This window comes from Amblyomma maculatum, chromosome 11 (assembly GCF_055883805.1).
Source record: "Amblyomma maculatum isolate TAMU_Amacu chromosome 11, ASM5588380v1, whole genome shotgun sequence".
NCBI classification, from domain to species: domain Eukaryota; kingdom Metazoa; phylum Arthropoda; class Arachnida; order Ixodida; family Ixodidae; genus Amblyomma; species Amblyomma maculatum.
Genome location: NC_139354.1, coordinates 64018378 through 64034951, shown reverse-complemented (window position 1 = coordinate 64034951; position 16574 = coordinate 64018378). Strand labels below are relative to the sequence as shown.

At 46.5% G+C, this 16574-nt stretch overlaps 1 protein-coding gene across 1 annotated transcript in view; it reads right to left on the bottom strand.

Annotated features, from left to right (window-relative positions):
* LOC146173978 (venom metalloproteinase Antarease-like) overlaps positions 1–15214 on the bottom strand; it is a 121026-nt gene extending 105812 nt beyond the window's left edge. The window contains exon 1 of the mRNA XM_084585309.1: positions 14915–15214. Coding sequence (XP_084441435.1) covers positions 14915–15011 — 97 coding nt within the window. The 5' untranslated portion in view covers positions 15012–15214. The remainder of the gene's footprint in view (positions 1–14914) is intronic.
* Between the last annotated feature and the right edge of the window lie 1360 nt (positions 15215–16574).

Here is a 16574-nt window from a genome sequence, read left to right as displayed (position 1 = left end):
AATTTTCAGCGCGGTGGATCTCTGCCGTGAAGAGGAAAAATTTCGTACCTACGAAATCAACTGTGTTGTGCTCGAACCATTTGCGTGACAGTAACTATTATCGGAGCTTGGGAACGATGCGGGCACTCGGAATTCCAATTAAATAAGCGCGACTGAAGCCCGGAGTCGTTCGGTCAGTGTTCCCGTACAACAATAACGCTTCGCCACCTCCAAGAGCGGCCTTCGCCAAAAGAAAGCGGCGGGAGGTAAGTGTTTAAGGTACGCTTGTGCAAGTCCGTGGTTTGCTTGTGTGGCTCAACGTACCGCGAACTGACTAGAGCTATGTGAAGGGCATAGTGGCGAAGGGCTCGGGAAATATTTCTCCTGCCCGAATCTCCATACATCGGATATTACACAGGGGCCTTGCATCTCCCAAAACTGGATTGCGGCTGCTGTGGCGGGGCCAAATCCCTCTGCCTCGAAATCAGCGTCCTAGCAATTGGCACCCGAGGGCCATAACTGTATAGTGGATCGTGGGAAAATATCCTGTGCGCCGCAGCGACCAGTCGGCGGCACAAGGCCCATCAGTTAATAAGGTGTGACTCGGCAGCCCGTCTATTTCCTTTCGACGACATTCGTCAAAACAACCACTGAGCCACCGCGGTGGGACAGTATTTTTTTTTTTAATTGCGTGCTATCAGCGTTGCAGTACGCGGGGGTATATCTGTACAGCATAAAACTGAGACCTTTGGTCGGAGTTTAACTTTCGGATTCTCTCTCATTCACCCTCTGAACATATATCTGTCAAAATGCACCATATTGGTGCAGTGGCAGTAGTTTTCTGGGCTCGTTAGTAAAGTTGCACTCACGCTTGTGCTGTTAATCAGTATGAATCTGACCTTTTTGAACAGAATCTTGCAACATCTTTCACAATGCAAAACAACAGAGTGCAGGGAAGAGCACGTCTCAGGATAGTAAATTCCTTGAGGCTCCTAATCTTTGGATGTGGTCTAAAGCAATGTGGTTATTGACACTAAAGAAAGAAAATGTTTTTGTTAGTGCTTTCATGAATGTTTATGTATTTCTTCATAGTAGGCTGGCATTTGTGTTGTGCTTATTTCATATCCTTTCAGGTCCTGGCAGAAATGCTCGAGAACACGCCTCCTGAAGAAGAAGCTGCCACTTCACCCCCTTCGCCATGCGAAGAGAATGTAAAAATCAGGCTTACAGAGGCACAGGTCGTCTCAAAGGAAACTGCTGACAAAAGCCTGCAAGTTGTGGTGCGGCCGCCAACAGTTTGCAATGCATCCACCGTGCTCTAAATAAATGAAAAACAAATGATTTACCTCGCGTGACTCGTGTAAGCATGCCGGCGTTTAGAATTAGATATTACAGGTGCCTGGTATTTCGGATGTTATGCAGTTGCCAGTAAGCTACAGCGTTTCGACGTGATTTACTTTATTACCACTTGCACATCTACCTCGCAAAGATATGTAAAAACAAGCACCTATGGAAAACATACGTACCAGAGGAGATTTCCAACCCGTGAAAATGTCGCGGCGTTACTTTCTCCATCGGCGCACTCCGCGGCGTCGTTGGTTCCGCCGTTTTCTGCAGCCGCTGATGGCTCGATTATATATGGCGAGTGTCCAAACTGTTCACTACTGCCCGCACTATCCAAAATTTTCAAGACTAGGCCTTCCAGCCAGCTGAAGCAACGCGCTAGCAACGCACTACGCAGAAAAGCCGTCGGTGCAGGCCGGAGACCCGCGGGACACCCGTTGATGACGTCACGACGGTCCCGACTACTCACAGGCGACAGTGGCGTTCGTTCGGCGCCCTGAGGCGCTGGCGCGCGTTTTCTTCTAAAAAACAGCTATTTGCGTTTATTTCAGCCCTTTTTTAATGCGATATTCTTGTTCAGTGGACCAAAAACAACTAAATGCTGCCGAAAACTCAATTTTTTCGAAAAGTGCTTCAGCTTCCCTTTAAATGCTCCCTTTCGGGGCGCGTTTAAAGCGAAAGTCTTTTTATGCTTATAGTCTTGGTAGGTGAGGGAGAAGTGGTGAAGGGTGGCTGACCCTGTCCTTGATGGGGCTGGGACAGGTAGGTCACCGCCGCTTGCGGCGGGGGCTAGCCTGGCACTGATATCTGTTGTAGGCTGTTAATGTACCCGCCGTTGCTACGGTGGTGGACGAGGGCTGTTGTTGCCAGCGAGCATCTTTCTCTCCCTCTTCTTGTTCTTTCTTCTCTATTTTCTCTTCTGTCCGTCTCGCCGGGGTGGTGCAATGGTAAGACGCCCGACGAGTGCGCCGAAGTACCCGGGTTCGAACAAGACTTCGGCGGCTGTGTTTCGATGGAGGCGAAACGAAGAGGCGTCGTGTGCTGTGCGATGTCAGCGCATGGTAAACATTCCTATGTGGTCGAAATTACTCCGCAGCCCTCCACTAGGGTTCCTCTTTCTCTCTTTCCACGTTCACTTCCACCTTCCTGCCTTCCCTTACGGCGCGGTTGAGGTGTCCACAGAAAACAAACGAGGCAGTTACCGTGCCTTTCCCTTCATATAAATCAATCGGTCTCTTCTGTCCGTACAATGCAGCGGAGGTGGCTCAGCTACAGCACTGTAGCTCAGCTACAGAGCCAGTAGCAAGCCCGTGCATTTTCGTTTGCTTGTTCCTACAGCCACAACAACCCTTTCGGCGTAACGCCTACTTTTCAGGCAAAAGTCTTTAATGGCTCATAATGTCTTTGACAAAAGCTGTCCGCACGAGTGGCGCACCTGCCAGGCCGACAGAGAAGTGACGTCACCGACCGCCCAATTCAAAGCGACCGACCAGAAGTCTCGTCGGATAAATAAAAGGGTTAAGCAGATGCCCATAGGAACCCGTGCATTTGGAGTTCACCGTAAATATCAGTAACCACCACTTACTAGTTAAAGGGTGTTTAACTAACGCTAACCACACATTAACTAGTGCTCAGAAAGTGCCAGCCAAGGTTAACTATTACAAACCATTACTAATGGTTAGAAATTTCAAGGCGTCCACAGACGTCACATGGTGACGTCATCGACTTTGACGTCATGGACGCATGTGACTTCATGACGTCACATCGTTCACGTCTAATAACCGGAAGGGATAATGACGTCACATTCGGTCATGACATCATGACTCGTGATGAAGACACCAGGAGATTCACGCATATACGAAGCTGACCCCGCCGGGCGTTCCATCCTGGCGCCCATTTGGCGCTTCCTCGAACGCCGTAATATAGAGCATAATAGGAATAGGCGCTGTAGAGCAGTGGTGTTTGAAATTGGTTGACAGCAAAGGAAAGGCACAGTATTTGCCACAATTATAATTAATCACAAGCGATCTCGCAATCAATGCCTAATCAGCGCGGAGGGGAAGGCTTCCGCCTTGAAGCACTTTAGTGAGCCAAAGTGCACCTGAATTTTTGTCCAGTTGGCGTCTTACTCTCGCAAGAAATTTCTTATTGATCGACAATGCTATGCCGCTAAAGCTGAGTGGCCTTCGCAGTATGTTATCTACACAAAACTCACGTCAGGTCATCGTCATTAAACAAGGTTTATTTATGAACGAATCACGTCATAGAGCACGTCACACATCGAATGAACGGGCCTAAAGGATCTCATGTAATGCGAAAGAAATGTCACCTCAAGTTCCAAAAATTGAATTTATAATAAAAGTTTGTGCCTGAAAACTAATTTAGGAATCTTGTACTGATAAGGATTCGAAACCACGCTTTTCTGCTACACAAACAGATGATGCAGACTAGGCAACACTAAGCACGTCTCGCACTTTAACATTTCCGACGTACTCACTAGCAAATAAGTTGTCTCAAAGCTGTTGCTTTAAATTTGCATACCCTTACCAAGTACAAAACAAAACAATGGCTGTGCGGTTTCAGTGCACGTTAAAGAACCCCAGGTGGTCGAAATTTCCGAAGTCCTCCACTACGGCGTCTCTCATAGCCAAAGTTGCTTTGGGACGTTAAACCCCACAAAGCAAACCAAACCTGACCAAAAATTAATGAACGCCTGCAACGAGCCGCTACAAAAGCAAATTCTATTCACTTCACGCGTTTGGAACGCAGTGTTGACATATTGAAGGAGTTTAGATATATTTTCCTTTTTTCTCCCTAGTGCCAGCCTTCATAGCTCCTTGCAACTTAACAAAAGTGAGTGCAATTATTTGTGCTTCATTTTCTTTCGGATAAATTGGTAGCTTAAGATTGTATCCTATACTCCGTTTCATATATCAAGTGCTACACTGCCAAAGCTAGAGCTCTTGTTTACGCTCCCCGCGTCGCGATGAAAAATAATGGCTGCTCTTGACGAGTGGAAATAATTGCTTTGTCTGTAAGCTGAACACATCTTACCTTTACCATGAATTTCATAAAAAGCACCATTTTTACGGAGAAAGGATCGGATTTGGTGAATTTGTATATTTTGTTTTTCGTTTTTGTTCGTGTCGCCTTTACGCTGCCCCCCAACCCTGTCAGCTGCGCCCTCCGGGCTGCGCATTTATAAGAAAATGGCGTCCAACGCAGCGATTTCGACTGCCTCTTCGGAGCGGATTTTTTCTATACGATCTGTACTGCGATGTCCAGGCACGCGAGGTACTTTTGCCAACGTGTATGCTCGGAATAGAGCCCGTCTCCGCACAAAACCCCTCCGCCACAAAACGAGCATGTAGTGAGACGCCTCATTTTTTTTTTCTTGCGGACTACTTGCGTAGCTTTCGCTGAATTTCACGTGATGTATGAAACGGAGTATAGTGAGGATGTGTCTAACAAGAAAGGGCCACACACCTTAATCGTGTCATTCTTAAAAGAAAGAGCGGGAGTTTCTAATTATTTTTTTATTTCTATGTGCTTTCTTCCTACACAGCTTTGCGTATCCGTTTCTGGGTAATGCAAGTCAGCGCCACCCTTTTTCGTCCGTCATTATTTTTATCGTATCGAAGATCTTGGATGTATACATATTTTCAGCATTCACAGTAGATAACACTGGCGATACGATACTGATAAAGGGACAAAAAGTAGATTGAAATACATAAACTTGGGTTCTGGCTTTTATAATGTTTTTATATAATATGAAGAGAGCCGCCTTGTTTGTCATCGATGAATGATGCGAGTTCTTTTCCCTTGCCTATTGTATTGCCTTGTATCATTCCTACGCTAATGCAATATGTTTGCTGAAAACGTTCACGATCAGATCGCAGATGCCGGCGCTGGCAACCACCTTTTCGTTCCTTTTGTGTACATTGTGGGTTTCCGCAGTCCCTTTAAATATTTAAACCGCGCGCGTGTTTTCCTATTTGTATAGTGTTTACACGGGAAGCGCGAGTGCGCATGAGCGAGCAGCTAATCTTCGGGGCGGGATGTTAGCGGCGAAAAGACGAGGGTAGATAAGCGCATCGGAAGCAAGGCGCAGGTCTTTTTGCCCCGGCGGGGAGGCCAGCGCGAGGCGGCCAGCGAACGTCACGGGCTAACGGGGTGTGCACGGACGATGGAAAGAAGACCGGCGACACGAAAATGGAACGAGTGCCTGAGTAAACGGCCTCGGCGTATTCGCGCGTGTTGCTGCCACGCGAGGAGCAATGTCTGCCGTGCCGCAGCTAGTGCATTGGGCCCTGTCGCTCGCCCTGTTTGCGCCGCATTATGTTTTGTTCGCCACGGCGAAGCCCTGACTCTCGTTAGGTTTTACCCTTGGCAGTGTATTGTCATGCGCGTGGACAGCTTGTCTCTAGCGCACTGGCGTTGTTTTTTGTCCCTTTTATTCAATAATTTTGCGTTTGTCTAAAGATAAACCGGTGTTTATAAGAGATTAGAATTGTCACTCGTCGGGCGAGACCATGGTTCGCGAACCCCTTTTCTGAAGGCGAGGTCTTCAACATAAATGTCACGAATTCGGCGCTTCGGCGCACGCTTTTACTAAATCAGCGCGGAAGCAAGCGGGGCGCCGCATAGAACGTTCCAGCACATTGTAGAAACGACCTTTCCCGCGTGAGGAGAGCGCGTGACCTGGCATGCATCGACGTCAACCTCCTTCTCAGCACCCGGCTGCGACGGTGACTCAACCAGCCCGAAGGTGCTCGTCTTTTCTCGAATTTTCGGCCGCGCGGACCAGTGATGACACGCGGCTCGGCGGGAGGAAAAGGGAATGCTGCAACGAGCGAAGCTAAGTGTATGTGCGCGCCAACTTTGGCACGTGGTAACAGAGAGGCGCGGCGGCCATAATTATTGGGGTCTCTAGATGGTAGTTGACTTCCGGCTGAGCTTGCCACGGAAGTTGAGAGCATTTCCTTTGAGACAGGGACTACTACCCCCCCCTCACTCTAAGGGTCGCTAGAAGTGGGCGCACCATTTGCGTAATAACACTATAATTATTAACGGCTGACAATAATAAATATAGCCACTACAATTTGCGCCTCGATTGTCGTACTGAATTATTGGTTAACCATCACTCCCGCCATTTTATTCAAATTCCTATACTTTTCTTACTGAACATAGCAATTTATTCTTGTTTTTAGAAAAGAATTGAGGAAAAATATTTGGTAGAGGATAAAACTTCCCCATTATTAGTAACGCACAGTTCATTTGTTTGATCCAGGTAACATTAACGCAGTTTACAACACACTAATTCTGCACGTTTGGTAGTATGGGCTATGCGCAATGAGTGATCACTTAAATTTTATTTGTGACTGACAGTAATCGGACGGCCCACGACCTTCAGCTTCTTGAGCTATTGTAATTTTCTCTTTGTTATTTTATCTCTTCAATATTTTAAATCTATGTTAGTGTAAATATTTTATAGTATATATTATTGATATTTAATAAGTCAGTTATTCTGTTATTAATAATCAAGAATCACACTACCCATCCCACTTTCCATTCACTACTTAGAGATCGAATACAGGACTCCATTTTTATGCCGTCTTCCGAACACTTCCGACAAATCCCGACAACGCCCGAGGTGAAACATGAGTTGGCGATGGCTTTTCGTCCGAAAGAGCTAATACGGTTTCCACACTCTTTACTCATAAACCATGGAGTGCTTCTTGCGATCACCCAGACTGCAGTAAGTATTATATTTGGTGTTGAAGGTATAAGAGGTGCATACTGCTTTAGCCGTATTGGAGATTAAGCAGTCTTTAAGTACCAGTGTAAAGGTAACAAGCGTTACGACAGCGGTAGCACAATTAGGCGGAATTAGACTTCTACTGACACAAAACAATTTACAAAAAAAAAAAATTGAACGATGTATTATACTTCAAGAATGGAAGTTACCTACACATTTTCAAATTTTAGCTACGAGTTCGAATCACGCACAACAGAGCTCCGTGCTTCACAATGCAGTGCACCAATTTAGAGTCAGCCGCAGTAGCTGCAGCGAGGGTTCAGAAAAAGTTAGCTGACACGCTACAGAATTCAAAAACTTTGAGAACAAGCGAGTCACTACTATTTAGGACACACAATACCTTTCTTGGAAACAAACCATGCGCTTTAAAAATTAAAACAAATTTGGAAAAAAGGAACGTGTAGAACGTTTGGCGCCACAGCTCCAGAGCAGACAAATCTCTCGCCAGATATTTCTTGAAATAATGGGGAATACCCAGAAACTCGATATAGAAGCACAACTATTTAAATGCAGCTGTGCTGGTTTTCTTTCTCATAATGTTCAGTTTGCCAAGCTTCTTAATAGGCTGTTTTCTTGAAGTAAAATGTGGCACTTAGATGAAACAGCTCCTTAATTATGTGACAAGAAACCTTTCTGCGCAGACTAGCTTTTTTGCGTATATAGCGCGACTGCGTATCCAGTTCGTTCGATGAAACATGAGTCGCCGTCGCCGTCACCCAAAACTGTAAAAAGCGTATGGCAAAAATTGCGCACCTGAATTTGCACCAAAAAGTTTGATGCAACACATCTGGTGCTTTACTTAGTATGGTGACATTACCTTTCTCTTCCATTAAGCATCTACCGGCTAGTCAACCTGGGGGCCAATTGCCGATAAGGGTTGATACCGATGAGATATGTACCTCCCATTCTATGTCGGTCATTACAAGTTTAGTTCTCCATCGAGAAGTGAGACAGATTGCTTGCCTCTATTTTTCCAAAATATCAAGCAAGCCCACGCGCTTAACACATTCCATATTGTCTCAATGACAGAAATTAGAACAATGACCGCGGCGGCTGCGTTTCGATGAAGGCGAAACGAAGTGGCGTCCGTGTACTGTGCTAGTGCTATGTCAGCGCACGTTAAAGATCCCCAGGTGGTCGAAATTACTCCGTAGCTCTCCACTACGGCTCCCCTTTCTCTCATTTCACTTTCACTCCCACTTTCCTCCCTTCCCTTACGGCGTGGTTCTGGTGTCCACAGAGTTTGTGTGACAGATACTGCGCCTTTTCCTTCCTGTGAATCACTTATATCGTTATTAAAAATATTAAAGGCGCCGCTTTACTCTTCAAGGCCAATAACCACCCTCAAAATTTCTTGATACATCAATCTTTTCCTTTTTTTGCTTGGTCTCTACAGTTCAGGAACTCATCAGGTTAATAAAAAAGCACGGCTGCTGTACATGCCATTCCGATGAATTTTAACGACGCGAGGTACAGAAAAGCATCTGTTATATCAGGTGTCGAAGCTGCTACCGGTGGTTCGAACTGATATTGCAGTTCTGGAAATATCGACAGCCTTTTGAAGTGGTTCTTTTGCTTTTCTGACTTTTTTTTTGTCACCCGATTAAAATATTGTTACCGGGAAACGCGGGACCAAAGCGATGTGCTCACTGACAAAGACGACGGCCGAGGAACGCGGGGTCGGCGAAGCGTTGAGAAAGAGGACGACGCTGACAGAGTGAATACTGCATGGCTACTAAAGCCTTAGCATCGAGTTCAGCCCATCGCAGTGCCGTTAAATTAAGTACATCCCCGCAACATCTTGGTGGAGGTCGCGGGTTCGACACAATCTAACGCTGGATCTCCGCAGTGGCCGTCACCTCGGAACCGTCACGATGACAACCGACGCGGCTCCATCTACCTCCGCAACGCCTACACGCCACGCTACCGATACCGCAATCCTAATGAGTGGTGCACCCCTGACGACAGGCCGATCTGTTTCACGTGCTCGCGTATTGGCCACATCTCTCGCCACTGCCGCAGCCGCTGGACATCGCCACCTCGACGTTTTCCTTACGTTGACCGCTACTCCGATTACGGTCACCGCCGTTTCACGCCTCGTTGTGAGCAGCCCCGCACCGATACCACTCCGCCTCCTCCTGTGTCCAGTCGCTCTCCTTCCCCGCCAGCCCGCTGTTCCCGTTCAGCTCTTCCTAACCGCAGTTCCTCGCCTTCCTCTGCCTGCCGCTTCACGGGAAACTAGCCAATGCAGCTCCCGGAGGTGACGCTGCATTGGTACCCCGACCTGGAAATCCTCTACTGCCCATTTCTTCGCCCTGTAACCTCCTCTCCCTGTTCGTGGATGGTGTTCCCGTCTCTGCCCTCATTGACACTGGTGCCCAAGTCTCGATCATGAGCTCATCGGTTTACCGCCGCCTCAAGAAAGTACAGACCCCCGCCACTTCGCCCATCGTTCGTGTTGCCGATGGCAGTACTGCTGCCGTCTCTGGGCTGTGTACTGCCCGAGTCACCCTTGCCGGTCATCGCATCCCTGTTTTGTTCACCGTCCTCAACCAGTGCCCTCACAATGTGATCCTCGGCCTTGACGTTTTACCGGCCCACTCTGCCCTTATCGACTGCTCCAGCGGCCTTCTTCGCTTGGACCTACCTGTCTGCTCAGAACATCCTCCATCTACACCCCGCCTTCGCTCCACCGAGTTCGCTCGCCTGCCCCCTGGCTCTGCTGTTTACCTACCTCTGTCACCTTTCCCGCCTGTGCCTGAACGGTGACTATCTTGCTTGCCCTATCACCGAGGTCTTTCTTGACCGCAACGTCGTTCTTCCTCATCTCATCGTACGCGTTACACAGAACAGCACCTACCTTCCTATCCTGAACTTCAGTCTGTCACCCCAAGTTCTTCCCGAAGGAATATCTCTTGCTACCTTGTCCCCTCTCACAGACTGCACCATTTGTGCACTCACTCCTGGCCCACATTCAAGCGTCCTTCCAACACCCGTACTCTCCACCGCAATGATTGCCTCTGACCTCAGCCCCGAACACGCTCAGAACCTGCACAACCTTTTGTTATCCTTCTCCGACATTTTTGACTTTGCTGCCGGTTCTTTGGGTCAAACATCAGTTGTGACTCACCGCATTGACACCGGCGATGCACAACCTGTACATCGGAGGCCTTATCGTGTGTTTCCTTTCTGAGCGCCAAGTCATCCAGCAGGAGGTCGACAAGATGTTGGGCAACAATATCATCGAACCTTCGAACACCCCCTGGGCATCTCCTGTCGTGCTTGTTAGAAAGACAACAGTTGGCGCTTTTGCGTCGACTATCGACATCTGAACAAGATTACAAGGAAAGATGTTTACCCGCTGCCGCGAATAGACGATGCCTTGGACTGTTTACATGGAGCCCGGTCCATCGACCGGCTACTGGCAGCTACTGGCAGATGTCTGTCGACTAACAAGACCGCGAGAAGACAGCTTTTGTCACACCCGATGGACTTTACCAATTCAAGGTTATGCCTTTTGGACTTTGCAACGCCCCTGCTATGTTTGAACCAATGATGGACTCCTTACTCCGCGGCTTCAAATGGACGACTTGTCTATGTTACTTGGATGACGTGATTGTCTTCTCGCCCTCGTTCGAAAGCCATCTTCGTCGCCTTTCGTCCATCTTGTCACTTTTCCGCCCTACCGGACTTCAACTGAACTTAAATAAGGGCATTTTTAGTCGCCGCGAACTTAAACTGCTTGGCCATTTGGTGAATGCCACCGGCGTGCAACCCGATCCCGACAAAGTTCGCGCTGTCAGTGCTTTTCCATCTCCCCGTTCACCCGGTGATATCGGCAGCTTTATAGGACTGTGCTCTTATTTTCGCCGGTTCGTCCCAAACTTTGCCGCTGTTGCTCGTCCTCTCACCAATCTGCTGAAGAAAGGCGTCCCTTTCTCATAGGGACCATAGCAGGCTAACGCATTCTCCACCCTCATCGCTGTTCTCACCAATCCTCCTGTGCTGGTTCATTTCAACCTGTCTGCCCCGACGGAACTTCGCACCGACGCCAGTGACTACGGGATTGGTGCCATTCTTGCACAGCGACAACGCGGCCAACACTGCTTGATTGCCTACGCCAGTCGTCTCCTGTCATCAGCGGAACAGAACTATTCAATTACGGAACGGGAGTGCCTGGCTCTCGTTTGGGCCGTTGGGAAATTCAGACCCTACTTGTTTGGCCGGCCCTTCACTGTAATTATCGATCACCACGCCTTACGTTGGCTCTCTTCCCTCAAGGATCCTGCTGGCCGCCTCGGCCGCTGGGCACTGCGCTTGCAGGAGTATACATTTTTCGTTGTATAGAAATCCGGTCGGCTCCACGAGGATGCAGACTGTCCCGTTATCCCGTCGATCCCCCTTCCTCTACTGACCACGAATTGGACCCCTCTGTCTTCTTCATATCGGACTTTTCCCACATAGCCGACGAACAGTGCTTGGACCCAACCCTCAGTTCTCTTATCGACCGCCTCCGCACGCAGCCGTGACTCTTCCCTCGCCCTGTTCTTCCTTCATGGGAATACGCTATACCGCCGCAACATGCGACCTGATGGCGCTGAGCACTTGCTGGTCGTTCCCCAACACCTACGCTCTGCCGTTCTCGAACAAATGCACGACGCCCTTACAGCTGGTCACCTTGGCCTCTTACGCACATACGACTGCGTGCGCCGGCGTTTCTTCTGGCCTGGACTCAACCGCTCTGTCCAACGTTATGTAGCCGCTTGCGACCTCTGTCAACGCCGGAAGAAACCCCCTGTGCTACCACCTGGACACCTGCAGCCGATTGCTATCCCGACTGAACCATCTTCTCGTGTTGGCCTTGACGTCCTAGGGCCCTTCCCCGAGTCCTTGTCAGGAAACAAATGGATCGCTGTGGCCACCGAATATGCCACGCGGTACGTGATCACTCGCGCCATTCCAACCGGCTGCGCCACAGACGCTGCTGACTTCCTTTTGTACGACGTCATACTTCACCATGGTGCTCCCCGTCAACTACTTACCGACCGTGGCCGCTGTTTTCTTTCGTGAGTTGCTGAGGAAATACTTCGTTCTTGCTCCGTTCGGCACAAGTTCACCACTGCGTATCACCCTCAGACGAACGGCCTTACGGAGCGTATTAACCGCACACTCACCGACATGCTCGCAATGTACGTATCCGACAGTCATCGCGACTGGGATATTAGTCTGCCATTTGTCACCTTTGCATATAACTCTTCGTGTCATGACACTGCTGGGTACTCTCCATTCTATCTTCTCTTTGGAAGAGACCCCTTACTGGCTTTCGACATTTTGCTTCCCGCCGCTGGCCCCTTCACAACGTATGCCCGCGATACCATCGCCCGAGCCGATGCTGCTCGCCAGATAGCTCGTCACAATCTCACCATCTCTCAAGAAGCTCAAAAACGCCGCTACGACGCTTACCACCGCGATGTGCACTATCCTCCCGGAGCTCTGGTGTTGCTCTGGCTTCCGTACCGTCGTGTGGGGTTGTGTCAAAAACTTCGGCCCCACTACACAGGTCCTTACCGTGTACTACGCCCAGTGACCGACGTGACCTATGAGGTTGCACCGCTCCACCCAAAGTCACCGACTGCTACACCCACTTCGAAATCGTACATGTCGCCCGCCTCAAGCCATATACTCCCCCTCCAAACCGCACGCCTAATACGCACCGGGACGTTGCCTTTTGCCGAAGGGGGTGTGTTACCGGGAAACGCGGGACCAAAGTGATGTGCTCACTGACAAAGACGACGACCGAGGAACGCGAGCTCGACGAAGCGTTGAGAAAGAGGACGACACTGACAGAGTGAATACTGCACGGCTACTAAAGTCTTAGCGTCGAGTTCAGCCCATCGCAGTGCCCTTAAATTAAGCACATCCTTGTAACAATATATATACTTTATCTTACAATATACTGCAAGGCAGATTGTGATCAGTGTTTTCATCCTTTGTATTTTTATTCAAAATGTAATCACTCTCTGTTTTGGGATGCTGGCATAGCTCCATGGACTTCTGTATTTTGTATATTTCTGCAATTGCTTGCTCACTGGAAAGAACATTCTGCTCTGACATTTTTTGTTCTGTTATTGTTCTGTTGAAGCACTCGACCTTTCACGGGATATTTTCTAATGTATAATGACTTTTTGCTGATTGCTACTGCTTAAATTTGAAACAAAACTTTTCGTTTCCACCGGAAACTATCCTTTGGCTATGGGTCTAACAACGTGCTCTGTATTTCTATCATACGCTATAAATAAAAAAAAGAGTTATGTACGAGACCGGTAGTAATGGGCAGTGCTACACCGCCTTTGGCTTTTCGTTCTTCGAGGAGTTTCCTTCATGCAGTGTTCGCTCTCAAACGTCAGTATCTGTACCTAATCAGTAGAAATGAATTTTAATGGATGGCTGCAGTAATAAACCGCTTTCGATATCCAACAGGACCCCAATGCCTGAACGTCAAAGAAAAACAGCTTGTTAAGTTTATTGGAAACATTTAGCGCAAGTTTATGTAGTGCAATTTAGCCGTGCATGTGCTTCGTAAGTCATGTATTCAAAGCCATAAATGTTCAATAGCGTCCCGAGGCATCCTTTCAGGTCTCTTGGCTTACTACATTGACATGAAAATTGTGGTACGATGATGTGCAGGTGTTTTTAAGAGAGCTTGCACTTAGAATAAGCTGTAGATATACAGTTACACTACAGCACATTGAACATACAGACTCTAAAACACGGCAAATTATTTCATTTATTTTCGCAAACTTGGCTTAGAGGAAGTTAAGAGAGAATGAGACTAAGGAACATCTCCCCAACCGCGAAGAAAAAAACCTACACTGCTGACTTTGAGGAAGGCTGTAATTGCAAGCTCTTAATATTTCACAAAGCTCGTGTTTAGTGAAGCAGGAGAAGCAGCACTTAGTGAAGGTTGGGTGAACCTCCGACATTTATACGACGTGGGCATGCCACTAACTGGTCTCTCATTAGCGGGTAAATAATATAAAATATTTTAAGTTAAGCGTCCCTGAAGAAATACGCAAAGAAATAATACTTTTAGAAATGTTTTACGTTGATTTAAAACCGCTTAAACTGCTTCCGTTATATCGCATGTATTTTCATTAAGCAGTTATTGCACGTATATGCATTTCTAAAGTCCTTGTCTCTTATACATTGAAACATGACAATTATTTCGCCGCTTTGACGTAGTCAAAGTAAGTGGCGCGATTCTATCAGTCACACAAAAATGAAATGATTATAATGTCTGCTTATACTTTTGTCGTGCATATAATACACGGCTTGCGCAAATATAGCAGCTGGGATTCGATTACGTCTACTGATGTAAAATAATCCACACTGCGTACATTTATTTGGATGGCAATTAGGAGGATGCCGTCGGCTACAAACCATGCTGCTTATTTAAAACACAGGGGCATCCCATCTAAACGCCGCAATTATTGCGCCCCAAAGCACCTATACTATCCGGCAAAAAAATGTCCCATGATCGAAACAAATTTCACAAAACCACTTTTGATTTGCTGCAGTACAGGTCAACATTATCAGTGAGGTTACAGATAATTCTTAATAATTATCTAGAGAAAAGAGCAAAGGCATTGAAATTTGCAGATATTTGCAAGACACCCCAAAACTTACAATTTGGCATAAGATTATTTGAAATGCAGCCCTTCTCAGATTGAGTACATTTGAAAATTCTTATATTGAAAAACGGTACCTACTTACCAAATCTTGGAATAGTTAGCAAAGTAGCTATCCTAATCATAGGGACTGATGTCAGTAAATATGTGCATTTTCTAGGCTTAAAGTGCATACCCTTCATGAAGGTCGAATTAAAAGATTCTAAATATGTTGCTATCTTCTCTTGTATTAGGAGACGAAATGATAAGTGTGTGGCTTCAAATAAGCTGAGAATCCTGCAGCTCACTTTGTGTAACTCTATAAAATTTGCACGTTATTTCCTTACGCGGTGATCTAGAAATGATGGACCAAGTTTAGAGCTAGGTATTATACGGCTTGAAAGCGGTCAGCGGAAAGCTTTTTCTACATCATTAAAATCTAATAGATTGTTTCTGAATAATAAACGTTCGACATCATACTGTCCGGAAAAGTCTGTGACCTTAATATCATTAACAGAACTCATGAAAGTACTTAGTGCGTATATTTTATTCTTCCGACCTCGCTATCTCATAAAAAAATGCTTAACTGTTTGCTCATAATAAGCTTTATGCTCTCTACATATACGACTTCTTAGCAGTATCATAAAATTCTGATATTTCATGATTTACAAGGATATATTATATGTATGTATCCTTACAGCTAGAAAATTATGGATTTAATCGACGCTCTAAAACGATTGGTAAGGGGTCTTCGCAATCATCTGAAACGCTGTGTTAATAAAGTGCGAAAGGAATAATTTCAACCTCAAACATTGCTTCAAGCGCCCTAGGTTAAATTTTGATTGCTTTTCACCACCAAGATTAATACATATGTTGAGTTTAATAACGCGGTAATCGCTTGCAGTTTGTCAGAAAGCCTGAAATATGCTTCCGAATAAGAATTAGAACACTTGTTATCGTCACTCGATAGCGACAACACCGTGACAGCCACGGTTAAGACTGATCAAAATCAAAACTGCCAGAAATGATTTTCTTCATAATTTTCCGAACACCCAAACCTTATTTGTCGAAAGCATGGAAGGAACAAACATTACATACTCCGCAATGATAATTCTCAACTGTTACGATAAACCACTGTCCAAATGTAAACATTGTTACGAGTCCACGAAGACCCTGACCGAGGAACGTAGTGCTGACTGCTGAGTATTTGCCGAGTTAGAGGCATTTAAGTGCTTGGAAAATGGTGCAGTACACGAGATTTGTATGTTTGGTTACATCTCTGGCGTTGAATTATAGCAGGCCAACCGTTCTCTGACTGGTTCCCCTTTTGCAGCAGTTTGAGAACGTACTTATGGAGTGTACGCTTGATTTAGCAAAGCAGCGTTTCGGTAGTAGGAGATGGTTGATGAATTATTCAGACTATTAGATAAAGTCACGTGATATAAAGAGCAAACGCAGGATAAGAAAGAAAGACAATATAATCACTTATATGCAGGGCAAGCGAGGTTAATGCAAGATGTTTACGCTAATGAAAGATGTTTACTAAAACGTGTACGCCAGTTTTTGTAGCGCCTTAATGCTCAGACAGAACTTTTTGTCCCTTTTATTCGCCTTGCTATTTTTTCTTACTGATAACAGTATTTTTATTCTTGCTTGTAGCGAAATTTTGAGCACAAATGTTCGTAGACCATTGAAACTCCCAATAAATATAAAAGCAATAAGTGTGCGTTCATTGTTTTGGTCCACTTTAAAAAATAATACGAATT